This window comes from Barbus barbus (genome assembly GCF_936440315.1).
Source record: "Barbus barbus genome assembly, chromosome: 6".
Lineage (NCBI taxonomy): Eukaryota > Metazoa > Chordata > Actinopteri > Cypriniformes > Cyprinidae > Barbus > Barbus barbus.
In genome coordinates this window covers 4,350,621-4,375,115 of record NC_136734.1, presented here as the reverse complement: position 1 = coordinate 4,375,115, position 24,495 = coordinate 4,350,621, and the positions used below count along the sequence as shown (strand labels likewise).

The 24,495-nt window shown below is 36.1% G+C and overlaps 2 protein-coding genes across 2 annotated transcripts; both read right to left on the bottom strand.

Annotated features, from left to right (window-relative positions):
• Nucleotides 1-12,690: 12,690 nt before the first annotated feature.
• On the bottom strand, nt 12,691-24,375 carry LOC306871255 (iron-sulfur cluster co-chaperone protein HscB-like). Its single transcript, XM_079419054.1, has 8 exons — nt 24,006-24,375; nt 23,669-23,765; nt 21,778-21,867; nt 20,676-20,820; nt 20,404-20,451; nt 20,200-20,264; nt 18,985-19,082; nt 12,691-13,462 (listed from the first exon to the last, which is right to left on the bottom strand). The coding sequence occupies exons 1-8, from the start codon at nt 24,323-24,325 to the stop codon at nt 13,393-13,395; spliced, it is 933 nt and encodes a 310-aa protein (XP_079275180.1). The 5' UTR covers nt 24,326-24,375; the 3' UTR covers nt 12,691-13,392.
• Nucleotides 12,989-18,721, bottom strand: LOC306871256 (uncharacterized protein). The gene is made up of 5 exons (XM_079419055.1): nt 18,667-18,721; nt 17,719-17,754; nt 17,161-17,316; nt 15,259-15,351; nt 12,989-14,791 (listed from the first exon to the last, which is right to left on the bottom strand). Exons 1-5 carry the CDS (start codon nt 18,694-18,696, stop codon nt 14,465-14,467), a joined length of 642 nt encoding a protein of 213 aa, XP_079275181.1. The 5' UTR covers nt 18,697-18,721; the 3' UTR covers nt 12,989-14,464.
• Nucleotides 24,376-24,495: the final 120 nt, after the last annotated feature.

Genomic DNA, 24,495 nt, shown 5'->3' with positions numbered 1-24,495 from the left:
ACACATACTCCTTCAGACCCTTCAATTTGAGTGTTGACAAGGTTGAGTTATGTGGTCACTGTCCTGTCAAACGCAATAACTGCAATAAGGCTGAAGGAAGGCGAAGGTTGTTTTTTTTTTACGTACCATGCCTTCTGCTCTCAACCATGTAATGCTTCCGCTCAATACTAACCAGAGGCCCTGACACAATAGGCAGGTCTGGTATGATCATATTCTTTAGGTCTGTCTGTGTGTGTGTGTGTGTGTGTGTGTGTGTGTGTACAAGGAAAATTGAGAGTGCAGAGACATAAAGAAAGAGGGCTTCACAAAGGAAAGCAAATGTATTACCTCCTGTTACTGACTCGATCAATGCGCTGGTCACTACTGCTGTCAAGATCTTGTATCAAAGCTTCAATAGGACAGCTCCATCACCGACACACAGGCTCAGGCGGAGGACACGCTGTCTGATTTGCCGTACATTATCATCTTCCATCACTTCAAAAAGACAAACAGGATCAATACAGGTGTGATGACTATGAAATCCATAATCAGCCTTTTTTGTGTTTATTGTTCTGTGGAGTTGCAGGCAGGCGGACGGACGGATGATGTGGTTGGCATGGAAACAGGGATTGCTGGAGAGGTTGTGGTGCTGTTGAAAGGCAAGGAAATGGCATGGAAGAGCGTCATTATCGCGCCATCATTGTCCAGAAAGACCGTGGAGGCCACGCTTCCGTAATTGTTTATTCAAAGGCTAACATTCACGGTTGAAGTCTGGACCCCCCAGAGTCATTTGGCTGATTTCAGGATTTGAAGAGATGCTCAGAGATGAGATGCGGTGGGTGGCCGGGGCACAGGTAGTTTGGCATAAGCATCTGTATGTCATTACAGGCGCAGTAATGGCGCAGTGACTGACTTGTGCGACAGCGTGTGATACAAAGTAACACTTCATATAAATAATTTAGAATTCTAATTTCAAAATGTAAAATTTAATTAAAGGAATTCCAAGTTTTATTAAAAATCTGATTCCATTAGCAGCCTGTTTGGAAACCTTTGCAAGTGATCAGGTGTCCCCAGAATGTGTCTGTGAAGTTTCAGCTCAAAATACCCTACCGATCATTTATGATATAATTTTAAAAATGCCTATTTCGAGTGGAAGCAGAGACACGCTGATTTTGTGCATGTCTCTTTAAATGCAAATGAGTTGATGCTCCCCGCCCCCTTATCCTGAATAGGGCTGTGCCTTTAAAGCTCCTACATCAGACACTCTGCTAAAAAAAACAAAACAAAAAAAAACATCTGTTTGGTTTTGATTATAATGTCTATCGTGTTGAAATCAAGCGTTTTAAACCATATAATATTAAACTTCTGATACAGGGTTTTCTGAGCGCACACATCCGAAGCACGTGCAGAAAAAGCTGTCACACGGCATATGAGTACTAAACAGTTCTCTTTTATGTCGTATTGCGCTTAAACTGTCAAATACATACAAGTTTATATAAAAAACACGAGTTACAAAAACAGTCGGTTATGTCTGTGAAGGTGAACAGCTGGGAAAGAAATTGCATGTTTATATTAGCAGCGCAATATACAATAAATCCACTGCCCTCTTGTCTCCTCTGAGGTTGGGACTCTAAACAGTGTTCTGTGCTCGTCATTGCAGCCAAATACAGAACAGTTAGCATGCTTTGCTCGAACTTTCACCATGGTGTTAGAAATGGTACACCGTTGTCGCTTGCAAAAACACAATGGCGACGCTGTGGGTGGAAACTTGCAGATTAAGAGGTGGTGATATTATAATAAGATCCTTTTTTACGTCACGGGGGAGCGAAACCTGAGCAGCTTGTTTTTTTTCACAAGCCTGCAGAAAAAGGCTTATAAATTTACTGGGTTGTTCTTTTTCATGTTTTCTAGGTTGGTAGATGACCCAATTATAGCACTTAAACACAGAAAACATTTTTTCATGATATGTCACCTTTAAAACATTACTTCAAGCCTACTTTAGGAACTAGGGCTGCACAATGTAGGGGAAAACTCTAATTATGATTATGATAAAAAAAAACTGCCCTTGCGATTTAAAAGGAGATATAATTAGATAATATTTGTCGGGTTACACAGTTTGGCCAAAATTTCGTGATCGTATCTCAAAATGACTACAAAATAATTTTTATTATTTATTCATTAATTTTTTAGGGGCCAAGCACCGAAGGTGCGTAGGCACCTATTGTATCTGTTAGTGTTCTTTTTATTTTTCTTCCTCTGTGGAAGTCTATGGCAGCCCATAGAACCGATTGCGGGAAAGTTGTAAAATTTGGCACACTGATAGAAGACAGTCTCAATCCTTAACACAGCAAAATTGGAATCTCTAACTCAAACTCTCTAGCGCCACCACTTGTCCAAACTTTCACTCATGTTTATGCTAATAACCTTTGAACCGTAAGCCACAAAATTAATTTTTTTTCCTCTGAATCCTTGGCTCAAGCCAAGTCGAATGAAGTCCAAAATTCAAAATCGTAAGGTTTAGTTTTAGTTTGGAAAACCTACTTTTTTGAACTCATCCTAGACGGTTCATTCAATTTTCACCAAAATTGGCTCAGATCATCTTCAGACAATGCTGGCAAAAATTTATGGAATTCAAGATGATTCGCTTAGCAGTTTTCGAATAATAAGCGAACAAATTCTACGAAAAGAATTGAGACCAAACTTGGTGGGTGTTATAACAAGCATGACCTGAGGCTACCTGCAGTGTTTCGGCACAGTGCCACCTAGTGGTCAGGAGATATGAAAAATGGCTATTTTTGCTTATAACTTCTCAAATATCACGAAACTGGTCTCTTTAGATTCGGTGGATCATGCCGAGTCGAACCATATCCAATTTTCCCATGTCAGCAGTTTTGGACGTCGACCATGTTGAATTTCGTATTAAAATGCTATATTTTACAAACGCATTAACGTATCTTTGCGAAACTTGGTATGGGTCATCAGCACGATGCCCTGAAGGAGCATGAGAAGTTTTGAAGCAGTGCCACCTAGTGGTAAAATCAAATTTTCACATGCTTATAACTTTGAGTAGGGTTGACTTTTTTTCACAAGAGTTAAATTTTTAGACTCCTGAATCCTTGCCGAGTCCAGTGATACCAAACTTGTCAGATTTTGGCTTATGGTTTGTGCAGTGTTGCATTTTAGCACTTAAAAAATATTTGCCAATATCTTAGAAACCGTTACTCTGATCGACACGATACCACCGTAGGAAATTCGGAAACAGCATGCCGGTAACAAATTATTGCCCAATTGCCAAAATTTTGATAGTAAGTGGCACAAAAATGCAAACAAAGTCGACAGTCAGTGATTTTTCATTTACTCGCATACAAATATGTCTATAACTCCAAAACAAAATGAGATATTTTCACCAAATTTGACACATATATGTATGGGCACATTCTAAGCACACATAAAACATTTGGTGGGATTGTGCCTCTTGGTGGAGCTATCATTGAAAAAAACATGAAATTGCCATTGACTACAATAGAGTATTATGATATAAAATACTATATTTTACGAATGCATTGGTGTACCATTACGAAACTTTATTTGTACCATGGAGACCATGACCTGAAAGTACTCAAAAAGTTTTGAGACAGTGCCAACTTGTGGTCAAAAGTTACAATGAGATGTCAAATAAATGCTAATAGATTTCTGTGAATTTTGCCTATTGTAATGAGACTGGTATTAATAAATTCCTTGGGTCAAACTTTGTGTGTGCCATTTTCACCTCACACAGAACACACCACATCGATTTGATAACTGTGCCAACTGTTGGCCAAACGTGATAAGCCAATAAATCATATTACCAGAGGTTTATTTATGATTTTTCAGCTGTTTTGATTAAAATAATCCTAAATGGCTTCAGTTATTAATTTCTGCATTTGGTCTGATGCTCCATGCTATGCTTAGCTCCTCATTTTTCCGCTGGAGTGCTTGGCCCTGCCATTGCTGCTTGCAGCTATATTCTTCTTCTTCTTCTTCTTATTATTATTATTATTATTACTAAATAAAATAAAAATAAAAATATTACTTATATAAAATCCAAAACATTTGATCCTTACTATTAATATAGTTTACGGTTATATAATTTACACAGCCGTTTAGAGGTTGTCAATGATGTCACAGTAATTACCAGTATAGTCATTACAGTCATTTTACAGCAATTTACTGTGTGAAAGGGGCTATAAAATTACCAAAGCTTCAGGTTTGGAGTGATTTACTTTCTCAACATTCTCGTTGGTCAAGGAACAACGTTTCAATCAAAATTAAATTTTTAGTTGTAAAACCCCCTAATTGTAAAAATTAGCAGTTTAGTACCACAACAGTAACGACACAGAGAAACGGTATTGTTGAAATCACTTTCAGAATAATTTTATTTCCATCTGATGAATAATAAAAACAATGAACGATAAAAAACAGAATCCATCCTGCTTTAAAAAGCTCAAGCATTTGAAGTTGCAGACATCAAAACTGCAGTGCGCTTAAATGGAAAAGGACTGAAATTTGTCTTAGGCAATCGGGAGAGCAGATCAAACATACAACAATTATTCAATACCCCTCCCCCACACACAAAACAACAACAAAAAAACATATAGCTCCTAATCCTAATAATACACCAACATTACATGTTACTCATCACATTACCCTCACCCACAAAACAATTTCGATCACTTATTATTCAATAATTTGACCAATAATAGAATTAGAGAAAATTTGTATCTATTCAGCTTACAGATTGGAACCCTACATCTCCTGCCCGAGGGCATCAGCTCATACTCCTTATGGAGAATATGGCTTGGGTCACCAATAATTTTAAGACTGCTTCCAAACAGACCTCTCAAAAATGTCCTGAAGAGAAAGTGGGGACAATATACCAATTATTTTTCCAGCTCTTCTAACCACATTTTGAAGTTTAACAGTCAAATTGCCAAACCATGTTGTAAAACCATAACATATTATCGATTCAATAGTTGATCTGTATAACAGTAACATGATACTTTTGTCCACCCCATAAACCCTGAGCCTTCACAAAAAAATGCAAGCGCTGACTAGCTCGTGTACAAACCTAAAGAGATACCTAAATACTTATATGTTGTTACCTGCTCAACTTCCTCCTGATTAACTAAAATTGGACAATGATCACCCACCAACCTTGGGTCAAAGATAATTTCTTTCGTTTTTTTTTTTACATTCAACATCAAGTTGTGTTCCTCACACCACTGCACAACCCCTTCTATCTCTGATTTATACAAGCCGACATCTGAATTTTTTGTCAGCAAACTAAGTATAGCTGTATCATCTGAAAATTTAATAATATAGTTGTTTATGTACTGATTCCTACAATCATTCGTATATAATGTAAAAAGAATCACTGCAGATTAGCGTCAAGCAAAGGAGGGGTTTGGAAAAATTAATCGTTTAGTGAATCGTTTGGGAGTCGTTGAGCAAGGTAAAAATAAATGCATATTATAAGAAAATGAAAGTGTTTTTTGACCTTGCGTGTTTGTGAACCTGTTGTTAGGGACTCCATAAACCAAAATATGAACCTTTCATAACCCATAATAACACTTTAAAGCAGGATGGATTCTGTTTTTTATCGCTCATTGTTTTTATTATTCATCAGATGGAAATAAAATAATTCTGAAGGTGATTTCAACAATACCGTTTCTCTGTGTCGTTACTGTTGTGGTACTAAACTCTGTTAGGGGGTTTTTCAACTAAAAATATATTTTTTTTATGCGTTCATTTACACGATAACGCCATTTTGGGGGCCTGAAAATGCCAACTTTTGAAAACGGTGCGAGTGTGAGTACCATTATTGTCTCTGTGTAAACTCCAAAAAAACGAGAAATGTAATGTTTGACGTGTTCAGTTTAAAGGCAGATTCAAGTTTCTTTACAAAGTCACATTGCCAATTACTGGCCTGGTATGCATAATGCAGTGTTTTTAGTCATCGTCACAGATCGGTGTGAACGGGGACTGACAGTGTTGTCATCTGTACATGGAATTTTTCAAAATTACAAAGGAATAAATATCGCTGTTGGTTAAGCATACCCCTTAAACGATTTTCAAAATCGAACAGGCCTCAAGACTAAAAACGTTTTCAGTTGGATGAAACTGGACCATGAAGGTTTTCAGTTGGAAAATCTCAAGGATTCAGAAACAACAATCCAGATGTACTATTTTTTTTAAATCAGCCCAAGTGCAACAGAACAGAAGAGTTCATTTTAAAAAGCAGCTGCTGTTATTGTACAGTTTTGTTTGACTCTGAACTCGAAATGAATGCATGTACCATGCTCTGAAACCACTTAAGCTTGGTGTACAATATTTAACTTACTTTTTCAGGCCCATAATACTTTGTTATTGCAGGATATCGAGTTGCTCAAAGTTTCAAAAAGCTTGAATATAACTCTAGTGTACTGGTAAGAATTTCACAAAGCAATATACTCAGCGTTGCTCAGAGTTTACGGGTGGATTTCCTCAAAGCCTGATCTCACGGTCTGGCCAGAATTCTCAATGAGATCGCCATAAAAGATATTTAATCTATTACACTGGCTAAATAGAATTAGAATACTTAATTTGCTCAGCAAACGTAACGTGAATATCAATGAGTCGCCCATCGCTGCTTGATAACATCAGAGACTCGAGGGAATCGTATTATGTGCTATTTTTTTTTCTCCAAAATCTGACTGCTGGCCTTCAAAGATTTCCCCTCAAAACCTGCACTCTGAGATCGGGGTACAATATCTCCTATATTTTCAAAAGAATAACTAATCATCTCTATTCTCTCTGATCCTTCCAATACTCCTTGAGGTTTAATGCCCTGCCAACCTTTAATTAAAATCTAGAGCAGCATCCCCTCGGGCCACGGTTCCCCGCTGAGAGGAAGAGCTTTTCTGTCACACGTCCAGCTATCTGATTCTTCGCCTGAAATATTACAGATATTACAGATAACGTGGACCACTTTTTGGAGATTGATTTGATGGACAAGCAACTGTGTTGCTTTGAAATGGCTCTGTCTGGTGGCATCAATTACGAGGAAACTCCAGAGGACTCAATATTAAAATGTTACATAGGTTTGCATATTCAGTGTCTGTGTCTTGATTCTCCTATCAAAAGCTCAGAGATGTGTCGCAGTGACGTGAGGGAGCAGCAGGAATATTTTTCACAAAGATTGAGCAGCTCCGAGCTTCCGAGTTCTCAGCTTGAGCAATTCTGGGTATGATTATATTTCAATTTTAAAGACAAAAAAAGAAATGGCTTCTCATGAGATGACTCTGACCACGGGGTTACAGTCTTTTGGAGTTAATGAGTGCAACAGTATTCAGATTATTTACAACTTCATTATTAGTATTCTATTCTATACTATTCATTTCAACTCACATTTCTGCAGTCATTTAACCCCAAAATCATAAAAAACACACACAAACATTGTAATTAAAGAAAACTGATTAGCTATTCAATAAGTTTCAATAAATGAAAACATATTCAACATATTTCTATTTTTTCTCTATATTTTTTAAATGGGGATTGTCATTGGATTCTCATAAGACAATTTTATTTTTTTACTTTATTTTTTTGTTGTTTTTGCAATTTCCATAATTGTAAAAGTTTTTCATTTGGTGTTGTCATAAGATCCCCATTAATGCAATAGTGTTTTTAGTGTAATATGTTTTTGTGATTTTCAGAAGACTGTCATTAGATTATCACTACCATATTTCAATGTTTTCAAATTTTCATAATTTTAATAGGGACATTAACGGTCATTAGATCCTCATTACTGTTATACAGTATTCTTGATGTGAAACAATTTAATTTTTTATTTCTATATTAATTTACTTGTAATTTCCATATTTTTTTCAACAAATGAAAACAAAATAGATTCTCATTACTGTACTACGGTATTTTAGTATCTAGAATTTAGAATAAATTTTATTCATTCATTTCTTTCTTTTTATTTATTTATTTGGAATTTCCTTTTTTTTCAGTAGGGGTTGTCATTAGATTTCCATTACTGTAATACAGTTTTATTTTTACATTTTTTTAGTTTTTATTTCTCACTTTAAATCAATAAAGGCAAAACCAAAAATATAACCACTTTATGATTTTTCACATTTCAGGAATATGAAAATATGAACAACTGATATGCATTAAAACTGTAAATGTGCTATTAAAAATAGGCTGGACATGTTTTCAACAGGTTTTGTGGGATTTAACCAAACATGTGAAGCAGAATATCATATGTTGTTTTTTTATACATTCATCTCGAGTCAAAGTGTTCTGGATTAAAATAGCAGATCTGCATGCAGTATTAATGACTTAATGAAGAGCATCAGACGATGATCAGTACGAGTTAAACACTGCTGAGGGTAAATATCTCATTAGCATTTGTAAGGTTACACAAGGAGGATTCTTCATAGACGAGTAATCATGCAGCACTCTATCCGAACACAGCACACAAACAATCCATGCTGATCATGCTTTATAATCTAAACTCTATCTGTTTGCCTGAATACTGGTATATTTGACTTATGCACTTTACTGAACATACTGACACTGGAGCCACATGCAGCTCAATCACAAAAAAAGAACGTGATCAAAAGTGACACTGCAAGCTAACAATGATATATGAGCCGGTCCCGAGGGAATCCACACAATATTCCGCATTTGCTGCACTTATTGAGGAAGAAAACCTGGGGAATGGATTTAGATGTGGTAAAATGTGTTAAACGCTCCTGAGAGTAATGCTCTCTTGGGGTCATGCATCTGGATACTTGGTTAATGCATTGGACCAACTGTGATACATTTTTAAAAAAATGTTACCTACAAATGTCTGTGCTATTAAATCAGATGCATTTCCGGTAACTGCCATGTCAGCTGAAGACTAACTTTAACTCTTTTGCGCAGGTAACCAAATGATTGTGATTGCATCACCATGATCATATATTACCTGAAAGAAAAAAAGAGTTTATGCAAAAGAGAGAGCATGCACTTAAAGGGATATATCAGCTTCAGTAGATTTTTATAGTTTTCTCAACTTGTTGTTTTAAGAATATACAACAAGAAAACTACAGACCTGTCTCTCTCCTTCCATTCGTAGGGAAAACACTCGAACGAGTTGTCTTCAACCAGCTCTCACGGTTTCTTTCACAGTACAACAAACTGGATGCTAAACAGTCAGGTTTCAGGAGTGGCCATTCAACAGAGACTGCGCTACTCTCAGTCACTGAAGCCCTGCGAATTGCAAAGGCCGATTCCAAATCATCAGTTCTCATTCTGCTGCTTTTGACACTGTCAATCATCAGATTGCAGAGGGGTTGATGACCAGCTGACCTTCAAAGAGCACATTGCAAAGACTGCTCGATCCTGCAGGTTTGCACTACACAACATCAGAAAGATCAGGCCCTTTCTGACAAAGCATGCTGCACAACTTCTTATCCAGGCCCTTGTCGTTTCTAGACTGGACTACTGCAATGCTTTTCTGGCTGGTCTGCCATCAAACACAATCAAACCTCTACAAATGATTCAGAATGCAGCGGCACTACTGATCTTCAACGAGCCCAAAAGAGCGCATGTTACACCTCTCTTCATCTCCTTGCACTGGCTACCAGTGGCAGCTCGCATCAAGTTCAAGACACTGATGCTTGCATACAGAACTACCACAGGCTCAGTACCCTCCTACTTCCACTCACTATTACGAACCTACATCCCCTCCAGAAGTCTGAGATCTGCTAGTGAGCGACGCCTTGTGGTACCATCACAGAGAGGCTCAAAATCACTCTCCAGAACATTCTCGTTCACCATTCCTGGCTGGTGGAATAATCTTCCCACCCCTATCCGGAATACCGGATCCCTGTCAATCTTCAAGCAACAACTGAAAACTCATCTCTTTCGGCAGTACTCGACTTCATCCTAAACTCAAAAAAAAAAAAACAACTCACTCTTTCCCTCTATCTTTCTCTCCACTTACTAGCTTGTACTTATTTTAACAATGACTGAGACTTGGTGTTACGAGCACTTCCTCTGTCTGATTGCCTCTTCAAGATGAATCGCTTTTTGTATTCCCCAATTGTAAGTCGCTTTGGATAAAAGCATCTGCCAAATGACTAAATGTAAATGTAAGTTTATACAAGTTGAGAAAACTCAAAAATCTGCTGAAGCTGGTTGCCTTAAACTTATAAGTTTGCTCATGTTTTTTTTTTCTTTACAATGCATACAATGGAAGTCAGTCAGTGACTATCAGCTGGTTGGATACCAACATTCCTCAAAATAACAGAAAAAGACACTTACACAGGTTTGAGTATGAGGGTATGTAAATGATGACAGAATTAATGAAAAATTATGAGTAAATTATGACAGAATTTTCATTTTTGCGTGAACTCCCTTTTGAATTGCAAAATTTTGGTCTCACACTTTTGGGAAAGCATGAAAGTCTGTGTAGCTTCAAGTATGTGCCTTCATGAACATGCATACAGTAAGTTTGAGGTTTATGTATGAGGTTTCATTTGGTAAATGAAATGTATAAAAAAAATATAAAAAAAGTAGTATATGAATGTGTAGAATTTCTGTAGAAATGACTATGCATCATTTCTAAACAGTGTTGGGGGTAACGCATTACAAGTAACGCGAGTTACGTAATATTACTTTTTTCAATTAACTAGTAAAGTAACGCATTACTTTTTAATTTACAAGAAAATATCTGAGTTACTTTTTCAAAAAAGTAACGCCAGTTACTTTTTCCCCATTTATTGACTGACGGTGCGCTGTGTGAGCATGCTGTTACTGTAGTTCTAGACTAAATGTGAATATGCATTAAATCATCCCACTCGCAAAAAAACAGATTTAGTATTCATCAAAATGAATTAAAACAGTGAAATGCAAACTCGGAATAATAATTAAATATGTTAAATAACACAAATGTATCTAATCCCATTTTATTAACCAATATCTTTGCTGCTGACCTTTGATGATCCAGTTCAACCATATTAATAAGCAAAAATGACTTTAGATAAACTAACAATTGTGCTTCATTGTTTTTTATTGCTGAAGAGTGTTGAACCCTCTTCTCCTGCGTTCTGCTTTAGAGACATGAATTTGCTTTTCCTTCAGCCTGAGGTTTATTCATTACACCTTTTGGTGTGAAAGGGCTTTTGCATTTGCTATAATTAGAACTTCTTGTATTAAAAACAATCAAGCCCTGCTCATCTTTAAAAAGTAATGCAAAAGTAACGTAACGCATTACTTTCCATAAAAAGTAGCTAAGTAACATAATTAGTTACTTTTTTAGGGAGTAACACAATATTGTAATGCATTACTTTTAAAAGTAACTTTCCCCAACACTGTTTCTAAATGACTATTTAACAATCATTGAGATTATATAGTTTTTAATCAGTTTTCATTTTTATATTTTCCATTTTCAATAGGTTTTTGTTGTTGTGTGTTTGTAATTTTTAGTAGTGATTGTATAGACAGACAGACAGACATACAATGTACTCTTAAAAATGAAGAACCTTTAACATTTTGGACTTTTCTACGAAACAAAAGACTGTATATAATGGAAAAATGATCTTCAGATTATTAAAATATTCTTTGATCTTAACACTAGTTTCCCCACCAGTGATTATTTTCCTCTTCCCAGACCACCCTCCATTTTTCACACATTTCAAACCCACTTTCAGAGAGTATGCAGAGACAGCAGTGGCTTCAGAACTGGTCGATCATGTTTTCCCATTCATTTGGCAGAGCTGGAGATGCCTTCCGATTACAGGATGAATAATAATCAGATTGCCACATTTCCCCTCCCTCCCACTGTCTCTGGTCTGTGGTTTAATTCACATGTATTAAGGAAATATCATCTCCTGCGAGGAAGACTTAGAAACGTGACGCTGTCGTTCTTGGCTTAATAAACAAGCAAGTCAAGTCCTGTTTCAATGTAGTCAATGTAATCTAAATGAGCTTTGTTTGGACACCAAAAAGCCAGTGGTTCTTGAATTTGCAAATTATGCCGCCGCTTTGCTATGTTGGTTGCTAGGACATTTCTATGCAGTTACTAAGGAGTTGTGACTAGCTGCTAGGTGGCATTGTTCTTAGTCATAACAACTTATTCCTGAGCTTTTGTCTATGCACTGTAAAAATATTGTGTTAAATTTACAGGAAAAACCGGGAACTGTGTTTTCCAGAAATTCTCGGTAAAAAACATCTGGTGATAGTGGATTCGTTATTATGGGATGGCATGATGGTACCTATATTATGGGATTTTAACTTTTCACTTGGTATTGTTTTGTTTGTTTTTTTTTAATTAAAGTATTAAAATGTAGTGCATAATAGCACCATTTGTTCATTTGTCCAGGGTTAATATTTTTAACTAAACCTATTAAAAATATTTTTTGTCAATTGAAAAGAAAAAATAGTAGACCACAAAATTCAACTAAACAAAGCTTTACAGTATTAAAAAAAAAAAATTAACAGAAAGAAAGCTAAAGTAAAATATAAACAAAATGAAAAAAAATAAGCTAAACTGAATTAAATGAGTTTATTCACCAAAATTACCTAAACTAAAAATTAAATAAAAATGAATTAAATAACAATGGATCTGGTATTATGTGATACTATATAAAAAAAACGAATGCACATTACTGATAACAAAAATGAGAAGCAGCAAAATCATTTCATATGTGAAATATAATTATATCTGATGTGTCACATAGGGCCATGATATGGTATTATATGGAATTAGTCATTCATGGTTTTTACTTGCAAAAAACAGTATTTTACTGTAAAAAGTGACAGTATTTTACTGTAAAATTACATATGTGGTGTTACAGTTAAACCATTTACAAATTTTCTCTGTACATATGGTAACGTGACTTAGTTGCAATTTTTATATAGTCTTTTATATGTGAATCATATCTCATGCGTCATGTAAGGACTTCCGGAAATGTCATTTTCCTGTTTTCACCATAAATTCAGTGGTTATTCATAGTTTTTATTTGCAGAAAGAAAGAAAGAAATTTGGCAGTATTTTTACCATAAAATTGTTAAACCATTTACAGTTTTCACTGTATATATTTTTCTGTAAAAAAAAAAAAAATACAAACATTTTTACAGTGTATGGCTTCAGTACTTTCTCAAGTCTGTCATCTGCCAAGTGAAGCTTAGAATTACAATCAATTTGAAAATTATCTCAACAAACTTCAGTGATTTGAGGCATCATTCATGTACATACCACAAAACCATAAATGTGAGCAATAGTGATATGTGACTTAGCGAACACTGATCATGAAGTGAAAGAAAAAGCACAAAACGGAAGATCTGTAACTGATTTTCCATCCTAAGAGAACTAGAAACCATGCATTTCTAAACAGATTTAAATCAAAGTGTCAAAACAAAATGATGCTCTTCATTATAAACACGACTTACAGCCGTTGAGGGGTTTTCTACACTGATAAAAATTCTCTGCTTGATTTACTTAATATGATGAATTCTTTTGCATAATTTTATTATGTAGATCCAACAAGACTAGTCTTTGTACAAACTACTTAATTTTTCTGTTTGTTGAAATAAAATTTGTACATAAAGTTAACTTAATTTTAGCATTGCTCTAGTCATTTTTGTGTGTGTGATCTACATAACTTTAAGAGTTCTAAATGTGTATTTTTGATTGAATCCAACTTAATTTTTACATTTCAATATTACAAATTTCAAGTGGGATCTACTGTTTTCAAAATTTGTTAGTGTATTTTAAAGTTACATGTACTCAAATTTTCTAATTAGCAACTGAGTATTATAAATGCAAATAGTAATGTTTTACTACTATATTAAAAGTTCAACACTGGTACAGAATGCCAGTAGAATGTACTCATCAAATATGGAAATCTAGTTATTACATTACATTACATAAAGCTGACATTTTGGCCATTTGATAGTAAAAACTGACAAGGTCAGTATAAAACAAAGTATAATAAAATATATCCACGTCACAGGATGAGACATTGTTTACAATAGAAAATTGTGCTTCATGGTGGTGCTAGAAGAAAGCTCATTAAGTGAAAGTTGACAGGCTTTATTGTCTTCAGAAAAAAAAAAAAGACCTTTACAGAATATTTTCTATACAATTGCGCTTTTCAGTCCTGTACAGTAACATACTCTAAGACTTTAAAACAGCACACTTACACATGTATGATCACGTATGAAAATGGAGATCTTCTAAGAAACCTACATTTCAGTTTCTTTGGGTAGCTTAGCTTACAAATTCACGTTGTGCAAAATATTTTCCATGAGTCATGCGTTTCTCGCTTCTTCACAGTCATGTTTCCTTCAAATGCTCATTAACAGACAAAACATGGTCCCTATATGAAAATGCAATAGTAGTTACTATTGAGAGTGCATTAGGAGAACCTGAGAAATTGAACCGTAAAACTTGTCAACAATGTCTGTATCGCTTTTAGGCCAGTAAGCTGATCTTGAGATCGTGAATTTTGGAGGACATGTTTTTGTTAACATCCTCCAGCTCCAGGAAGATCTTCTGAAATACCTCAAAGGTGTATTTAAGTTTCTTTGAATAGCTTAGCTCCAAGGCATAAATAAGGCCCATAAGGTAGGTGCAAGCATGTGCTACACTGGGAATGCAAAAAAGGACCTCTGCTCCCTCGATGGCTATTCCAGCTTGCTTCTCGAGACCTCCATCCCTGGCTTTGCTGACCACAAAGATGTTGAGTACAAATGAAGTGATGGCCTCTTGGATGGGTGCAGCATCGTCGTCAACACAAACCTGTGAAATATACCAGAGAATTTAACCTACTTTTTGTTTGCTAATGTGAAGAATGCATTTAGCTCTTTGCTCTCCCTCTGAACAGAAATCTGGGTGGGATTACGTGGTTGCTGTGGTAGTTTTGATCTATACACTTATGTACAATTTGTGCCCGAACGTCACTCGAAGAATGTGCTGCGTGTTGTCGGGATTTGGGCGGGATTACGTGGTTGCTGTGGTAGTTTTGAGCGGTGTTGTGATTTAAGACAATTTTTTTCTCACATGCATTTGTCTACATTTATATACAATAACAATCTTGTGTGAACTGAAAAATATTTATGTGGAGAGAGTCATGTGTATATATGAGTGTGTATATTATATACATATATGTAATATGTATATAAGTGCAATGTAAAACTTTCTATATAAATCAAGAAATACATTTGAAAATCTTTCAGTATACCTATGCAGAAATATAATTTCTTTACCCAGTAGTCCTTGATTAATTCCTCTGTCTTTTCACCAAGGTAGAGAATGAGGCCTCTGATCACAGTTTCTCTTCTGGACTCAATGCTGTTGTCCTACAAATATATGAAATATGGGATTATATTAAAGGGTAAGTTCACCCAAAAATGAAAATTCTCGAAAATTCTTTCGTTCATCTTAGGAACACAAATTAAGATATTTTTTATGAAATGTGAGAGCTCATCATGACCACTTTCAAGGCCCAGAAAGGAAGTAAAGACATTGTTAAAATAGTCCAAGTGACTACAGTAGCTCAACCTTAACTTTATGAAGCGACGAGAATACTTGTGCGCAAAAAACCCAAAAATAACGACCTTATTCAGCTATTTATTTTCTTCCGTGTGGGCCTCTGACGTGAGTTCATGAGAGCGTCACGACGCATGGGCGAGAACTGAGAAGATGCTGAAGATGACGACCTCATAGCCAGAAGCGTTTCACTGTCTGTTAACAAGCAGAGGAAGATGCGCACTGTACATAAAACTGTCTTTGTAAATATGTCCGCAGATTTTGAACAATTTAGAACCATTTTAAACACTACATCGAGACCTAAAGCATAATCAATGTGGAATTCAAATAGCTTACATACACAGCATGTCCCCTGATTGTAAACAAACAGTGAAGCGCTTCCGGCTATGTCAGGACGTCATCTGCGTTCTCGCACATGCGTCGTGGGGCTCTCATGAACTCACGTCAGAGTCCCACACGGAAGAAAATAAATAGTTGAATAAAGTTGTTATTTTTGTGGGGTTTTTTCACACAAAAAGTATTCTCGTCGCTTCATAAAGTTAAGGTTGAGCCACTGTAGTCACTTGGACTATTTTAACGATGTCTTTACTAACTTTCTGGGCCTTGATAGATGCAATTACCAATCAGCCTATGGAGGAGTGAGACAGCTCTCAGATTTCAAAAATATCTTCATTTGTGTTCTGAAGATGAACGAATGTCTTACATGTATGGAACGACATGAGGGCGAGTAATTGCTGACAGAATTTTCATTTCCGGGTGAACTGACCCTTTAAGTTAAAATTCTGTCAATTACTCATCCTCATATTGTTCTAAACCTGTAAGATTACACAAATTAAGATATTTCTGATGAAATCTGAGAGCTGTCTCACCCCTTCATAGACAGCAACGTCATAACCACTTTCAAGGCCCAGAAAGGAAGTATCGTTAAAATAGTTCATGTGACTACAGTGGCTCAACCTTAATGTGATGAAGCGACAAGTATTTGTTTTTGTGTGCAAAAAAACACAAAAAGAACAACTTTAACAATTTCGTCTCTACTGTGTCAGTCTCCTACACGGGTTATGTAGTAAACACAGAGTTGCGCTTCAACACCGGCTTACTACTGGCCGACACTGTTCACGCAAGCACAATGATGCATGCATGTGATGCTGACGCAGGAGCTGGCCAACCAGAGGCCAATACTGAGCTGGCGTTTTGAAGTAGAACACGGAAAGGCAACGCTGTGTTTACTACGTGAACAGCATAGGAGACTGACATGGAAGAGATGAAATAGTTGAATAATGTCATTATTTTTGTGTGCACAAAAAGTATTCTCGCTGCTTCATGGCATTAAGGTTGAGCCACTGGAGTCACATGGACTATTTTAACGATGTTTTGACCGCCTTTCTGGACCTTAAAAGTTGCAATGACGTTGCGGTCTATGGAGGGTCAGAAAGTTCTCAGATTTTATCAAAAATATCTTAATTTGTGTACCGAAGATGAAAGAAGGTCTTACGGTTTTGGAATGAAATGAGGGTAAGAAATTAATGACAGAAATTTAATTTTTGTGTGACCCTTTAAGTACAGATATCGGAATGCTACAACATTAAAGTAACAGCTACAATTTTAAAAGTACATGCCTCATTCATGATTTCAAGAGTCTCATCAAGTTTCTTCCCAACAGCTCCTCCCTTCCTCCTGTAGAGTCTCAACAATTTAGGCGTGTATTCGTCCAACTTCCCAAAGAATGTGGACTGTAGTGGCTTCAGTGTGATCCTCTGGAATTCCTCCTCGATCTGAGAAAGAGACCAAGAAAGATGGAGAGATATCATGAGATACTGAAAGAAAAGAATTAGAGACACAGAGAAACAGAATACCAACTAGAAAAAGTAACCCTAGAAATACACTAAGAACGACATTTAGGTGGCCTGATGTCTGGGATGCTACACCGGATGAGAGCTAATTTAAGTGCATGGTTTCAGTTTAGTTAAGTTAGCAGCTTAGTTTCAGCAAATTCCACACTACCCCTAAGTCACTTTTTTACAGGACTATAAATTTACTCTGTGAAAAGCAAATAAAAAAAATAAAAAAACAGGACAACTGGACCTTTGCCAACTGAGTTATAACTTTACCCCTAGTTTCCTCACTACAATAAATGTATTATATAATTTAAATATAATTTATTGAAAGTTACTTACCTTTATCCAGTGTAGCCTACTTGTCAGGAGAGTCACCTGGTAAGGACACAGTGTTATGGTTAGTAACTGACCAATGCATGAAACCCAAATCATTTAACTATAACTATAATAGTTTCACATTTTCTTCTCTCCACAAACACTGCAGGTAGTTGACCTGCCGATCAGACAGCTAATTGTCTTCAGTTTCATATGAAAGGTTTCTTTGTGTTTGTTTTTCCTCGGAGCTCATGTGAGAAAGTGTACAGGGAACCGCGTCATGCAGAAGGCAGGATTATGGTCACGTAAGATGATTGACAGCTGTAAACCTCTAATGAGCGATCTAACCATAGACCGTACAAACTACCGTCCTAACTAACGCAAACCACGAAGAGAAACAGACAGAGCGCGCTCTTTCAGCTCTTCAGATCGCATAATTCAGTGGTAAATGGAGTAACTTATGCATTCTGTATGACCAAATAGTTTGAAAACTAAATCGATATTTCTACAAATGCGCGCACTTTTGGATAGCCTAGGGCCGATTTAAAAGATTGTTGTTCCCATCAGTCACTTAAACACAAAAACATATATTTTTTAAAGAATAAAATAAGACCCAGATAAAAAAAAAAAACGACGTTACACTACATTATTCATAGATGTTCTAAATCTCCACGTGCTTACACTACGTTAACTTGCATGCCTTATTTTATTGCTGCATTCTAATGTAAGCTTCAAATTACACTACAACAAACTATTTTATCTCCACTTGCAAAGTTTCAATTAGGCCTAACGTTAGCTACCGTTACATGTAAAGCAACTAACCACATGGTAGGCCAAATGCTAATTAGAAAGTCCACGTACAACAATCTTCAATTACATTTAAAGCCTCGTTTTTGTACAACAATTCAAGAACTGTAAAGAATGTACCAACCCAAGTAACATTAATTGTTAATTTGCTAACTTTATTCTTACCTTAAGTTCAGTCCGCGTCTTCGTCTTCATCTTCGTTTGAATGCAAAGAAACAGGAAGGGGGAGTTTTTTTTTGTACCGAGTAAATACAAGAAGGTATTGTTTGTTGTGCGTGTGTACCTAAAAAGCTTGGCTGGGATTACTTAGATTAATTTTGTGAAGGAAAAAAATACACATTGTTTTGTGTTTTGAACAAATGCAGATTAATTCAAAACTAGATATATTAATGTAAAGATACAAACATAACATTTTATTGTTGATATCACGCATTTTAATTACTTAACATTTACATCCACTCAGATTTACTTTTTTCAGTGTACAGTCTCCATAATGAGGTGACATGCTTCCCCCTACAGCTCAGCGAAGGCATTTTCAGCTCCAGCATGCACACACCTTGATTCGGTCTCCCTGATGCTGCCTTTCACACAAACACACATTCATAAATCCAGGATCGATAAGTGTGTTATGATGTAATTTAGTTCATACCACACATAAGCAATTGTACAAACTTGTGCAATAAAGACATTTTGTTGAAGCGCTATCTAATAAGAGACTAGTGTCAGACTGTGTGTCCAGAGTAATGCCATCATCTAGCACAAATCCAGCTCCAATTACAATTTAATGAATCAGCCCATATTAGAGAGAATAAGACGCATTTATCAAAGCGCACCACAGAGATTGCAAGTCTAGTGGCATTAAAGATTCAAACAGGGATGGGCTAAATAAATCTTGACGTCTTGCACAGTTTTATTCTATAACTGTAGTTTCGTCATTTTGCGGGTTTCCCGTTTTCTCTGTTCTCCCAAAAGGCCAGACCTAAATAAACGTGGCATCAGCCAATCACAATTTGACGCTGAACGCAGAAGTATTGTCTTGGGAAAGTCACACATAGTTTATGTAATGGCATCTAAAAGATTGTTTGCATGTGTTATTAGTAGCATTTGCTAATGCAAGCATCACAATTATTATTGCTCACACTTAGGATTGAGTTTTGAACTTCTAACCTAATCATTTATTACAATTATTCAAATTAAACAATTAAATTATCATTGTTAACTATGTATACACATATATATAGGTATGGATGTATATATAGTGGTGTGAAAAAGGTGTGCTGTTACTCATGTAAGAGCTCAGTTTTTGACGAGCACAACTAATACATGCAAAAAAAAAACTTTAAGTTAGATTGCAGGATACACCAGAGTCATACAGTATCAACAGACAGTGATACTTTGTGCTCTTTTGAATTAGTCCAGTAAGAAATGACCCAAAAACCCTAACAATTCCATAGCAACCAATGACAAGACTGTAGCATCACATTTTTTTGCACATGTAATCATTGCTTTTGACAAAAGATTAAAATAAATGTACTTTATTTAGATACCAACAATAATGCAACAAATATACACCATTAACAATAAATATACGACTACAAAATCTTCAGCGCACAAGTGTGAATCTTTCACTGAGCTGGATTAAAATTGCAAATCGTTTACAATTTTCCCTCAGCAACTCTCTGTAATTCTGTCTTTTACCTTCTCTTCTATATTTGTGAAGTACTTCATTTGGGCCAGGAGCTCTTTGGCGGTCAGCAGATCCCCTGTGAAAAGAGACTCGTGAGGCAAACACAAAAACAGCTGTTTTCCACTCGCATGCCATGGAAATGTGTGTGCAACAGGCCCTGGTGCTGAATTTCTGTCAAATTTGGGAGTTTGTGAGGAGGAGAAAGAGAAAAATACCTGTGTTCAGAGATGAATTCATCCGTTCAGTCAAGTCTTTCAGTTTCTCTGGTGAAAGGAAGTAAAATACAGTATATCAACAGCACGAATGAGTCGCACAACCACGCTGACTTAGCAGCGAAAACATAAAACCACAGGACCTTGAACTTTCTGATGGAATGAATCTGGGGCCGCAAACGGTCACATAAATAAGCTGCGAGCGGCGTGAGTGGGCGCAGAGCAATATTTTAACAATCACTTCCGGTTGGAGCTTTTCATTCAGGCCTACACACCTCGCACAGACCGCCTGATAGCGCTGACCTCGTCTTGGCTCCACGTCTCTGCAAGGCTCTCGTTGATCTCCAGGACCTCTAGGAGAAACGCGGGGTCCGCCGTGGCGTCCGTACCTTCCTCCAGCAAAACCCCTCGCAGCTCCAGCTGCAGCAGAACATGCAGGTTACGCAGGGTAAAGCGCTACTAAAACAGAACTACAGCCTCTGGGCAGCAGTTAGGACAGACTACACTGTAACATTCAGTAGTCATAGATCGGTTAAAGGGCCTGTTTTTCAGTTAGCGCCCACAGATAAACTCAACCTGTTTGTCAAAGTGTAAAAATACAGAACATGGCAACAGCTGATATATAAAGTGGTGCTAAATCTATTTGGGCTCTTAAAAAGTTAGATTGCAAGTTTACTTCCCATATAGAGTTCAAATTTGATTAGTAAAAGTTAACACGTGTACTGTTAATGTGGAGTGTAGTTAAAAGCTTTTTACTTTTTCGTTAAAAAAAAGTTTCTGTTTTTTTTCTTACATTTTTAGTCTTGTTTTATTATTTAAAACATCTTTTGTGAAACGTCCTACTTGAATGTGTTGGTGCTTCTTTCTTTAAAAGTAGGCCTACATGGTATTAAATGTTGGCCTACATATTCTGTCTGATATATAATGCACATACTGTGTATTAAAGAGATAGTTCACCAAAGAATGAAAATTCTGTCATCATTTACTCACCTTCAGGTAGTTCCAAACCTGTATGAATTTCTTTGTTCAGCTGAACACACAGGAATATATTTTGAAGAAAGTTTGTAACCAGGCTGTTTTGGGGCACCATTGACTTCCATAGTAGGAAAAAAAAATACTATGGAAGTCAATGGTGCCCCAGAACTGCTCTGTTTCCCACATTCTTCAGAATATCTTCCTTTGTGTTCAGAAGAACAAAGACATTCATACAGGTTTGGAACTGCTTGAGGGGGAGTAAATTATGACAGAATTTTCATTTTTGGGTGAACTATCCCTTTAAATTTTTGTGTGGCTTATGTGTCCAAAGTTTTCTGGGGTCACTGTATATAACCTTCAGCTGCCATATGCACAACAAATATTTACCAAACAAATAATTACCATGTAGACGGCCCGACTCAGAGGTTTCTGCAGCGTTCTGTAGGCTTTGTTCACCAGTGCTGATTGTTCTTCTGAATATTCCTGCTCTTTCTGTAAATAGGATCAGACCACAAAGTCATTCCAAATTAAAGTCATTCTTCTTGCAGGCTACAAAAACAATCTCAACAGCCCCTAAAGGCACAAATCCCACAAAGCTCCAAAATATAAAGCAACCCGAAGAATACTGCGATTGTGATTTTGGTAACAAAAGAAGCGTTATACAAAGAGTCTTACTCTGCCCAAGTTTTCTAACTTTTCCAAACGTTATATAATTACGTACTGTCGTCACATTTATTTTAAGATATCATGACATGTTCTTTGTCTGTGGTAAGGATTTCCTCTTGGGAATGAGCAGAATTGTCAAAAAAACGAAACCCCAGCGATGCTAATAATTGTGCCGGGGGTTTTTTCCCTGAAGGATCTGGCTGTGTGGGTGGACGCAGAGGGTCTGAGCTGTAATGGGATTCGTCAGGTGGAATAAGAGGTGAGAAACCAAAGAAATTACTTGCAGAGGAGAAACATTTTCAGCTGTCAGAGTTGCCAAAGCCTAGAGAATCAACATCTGGCTTGCTGTTGCTGTCAGGAAACCCAATTGGTCTCGCAAAGCATGAACCAATCACCAAAGAACTGTCTGCTGCATTATAGGAACGATGATAAGCTGCATACCTTTTACCGGAGCATCTAAATAGATATAGACAAGGGATACTGAGAGTGTGCTAGTACAAAGTTTGATATATAATACAAAGGAAAGGGGTTAAAAAAAAAGAGAGAGAGTCAAGAATATGTAACACTGAGTCACATATCACAACAAAATTAAAAAGAAAAAATGTATTATAAATACTATATTAATAAAATAAATAGAACAAGTATTGTTCTAGAACCATTAAGATTTTCAATTCCCATTACAACAAATCAAAAGACGAATATATAGTAGAAATTGCTAAAGTTATTTATACATGACAGTTTTACAGCAGTTACTTTCATCATAGTGGTCATTATTAATCGTATGCTAATTTAAATAATTAAAATTACAAAACAGCATAAGTGTGTTTGTGTGTGTGTACAGCCGTTTTCCATTTTATTATATATTTTAAAATGTAATTTATTTCTGTGACTGCAAAGTTGAATTTTTTGACAGAATTTTCAATAAATATTTAATTATCAATATTTTAAACAGTTGTGCCGTTTATTATTTCTGTGTAAATTGTGACCCTTTTCTATCAGGGTTCAAAGTTGTGCAATTTATTTATAAAAGAAATCTTAAATATCTTTACTGAAACTTTTGATCAACTGAATGTGTCCGTGCTTTAAATAAATAGCATTAATTAAAAAAAAATTAAAATCTTACTGCTCCCAAACTTTCAAGCTGTAAAATCTGTGTAAATGTGTGTGATATGCTTTCATTAAACTCAAAACAAAAACCTTGGGTAACAAACTTGCATACGTTCCATCTTTATTCTCCTGTATATTGTCGGTAACTAACATTGAAGTTTGTAATACAAACTAATCAAAATATATTCTTAGAAAAATAGTGCAAAAAGAAATAAAACTATATTTCTTAAGAACGATATTTTCATAAGAACTAGTGCTCTTTTCCTGTCCCTTTAATTTACATTTTGAACTCATATTATAGGTGAAAACGAAAATCCACCTGGTAAATCACTCATATTTGCTCATAATGAACATGGCCACCACATATTTTGCATCCCTACAGTATCTTTCAGTGCTATTATTTGATATAAAATAATAAATAAATGCCCGGCGACTCAACATCAGACACGGTTAATATTCATGGTGCTGTGTGGAAGTATGGAATATAACCAAACAAATTTTGTAAAATAAATTCCATTACTGATGATTTCTGGCTGAAGTTGTCAGGATGGAGAGATCTTTGCAGCTCCACGTATCTTTTCTGAAGTTTCTGGGTGTCCAAAGAAAATTTTTGTTCACTGAGGAAAGACCAACATATTTAGTTACATATGTTATGATTATGAACTACCTTAATTAAGTTGAAAGCTGGAAGATATACAGTATCTGTCTGAACTGCTGCATCATCTAGACTGTTTAATAACAATGTTATGGCTTTTAAGTAAAGAAAGTACGTTAAGTAAGGAATACAACTTTTTGGAGCCTTTGATGCATTCATAACAATAACAGCGATCTTTAAACCATGCCTACACTTAACTCACCAGTTCAAGATGTCAAAATAATTCGTCTTGCCATCAGGAGGTTGGATCACATTACAGGACGAACAGAAAAACAATTCAGCAGAAGATCCGCATTTCCAACAGAGTCTGTTGACTGTGACGGTGCTCAGACACAAGTGTCCTTTAACTGCTTTACAGTGAGAAACACCATTAATGTCTTTCCTGTAAAAGCTGACAGCTCTCCCTGAAGCGAAACACGGAAGTAAGACCAGGTTCAGAAGTTGTCCGTTTGAAATAAATGTGTTTGCATGTTTAAATCCGTGAGACGTTAACAAAAATCGGAGTTTGTTTACCGCTATCATGGTCACCCACAGAACGAAATCTGGCTAGCGCGCTACTTCCTGTCAGGAACACCGGAAATTATGTCAAAATAAAAGTTTGTATTTTTAAAAGACTTCAACGTATTTATATGATTATGTATGTCGTTAATTATCTTTATTGGTTTGTGGTTATCTGTGAATAATTGCTGCAA

What these genes read in the sequence shown, in the direction of transcription:
- LOC306871256 (XM_079419055.1), bottom strand. Translation starts at nt 18,696, where the DNA reads ATGAAGACGAAGACGCGGACTGAACTTAAG. An exon ending in AGACGCGGACTGAACTTAAG is followed by an intron (nt 17,755 to 18,666) that starts GTAAGAATAAAG and finishes TGTCCTTACCAG; the next exon opens with GTGACTCTCCTGACAAGTAG. An exon ending in AATTAATCAAGGACTACTGG is followed by an intron (nt 14,792 to 15,258) that starts GTAAAGAAATTA and finishes TATATTTCACAG; the next exon opens with GTTTGTGTTGACGACGATGC.
- LOC306871255 (XM_079419054.1), bottom strand. Translation starts at nt 24,325, where the DNA reads ATGATAGCGGTAAACAAACTCCGATTTTTGTTAACGTCTCACGGATTT. An exon ending in TCACAAATATAGAAGAGAAG is followed by an intron (nt 19,083 to 20,199) that starts GTAAAAGACAGA and finishes TTTGTGTGAAAG; the next exon opens with GCAGCATCAGGGAGACCGAA. An exon ending in GTCACCTCATTATGGAGACT is followed by an intron (nt 13,463 to 18,984) that starts GTACACTGAAAA and finishes AATTTTTATCAG; the next exon opens with TGTAGAAAACCCCTCAACGG.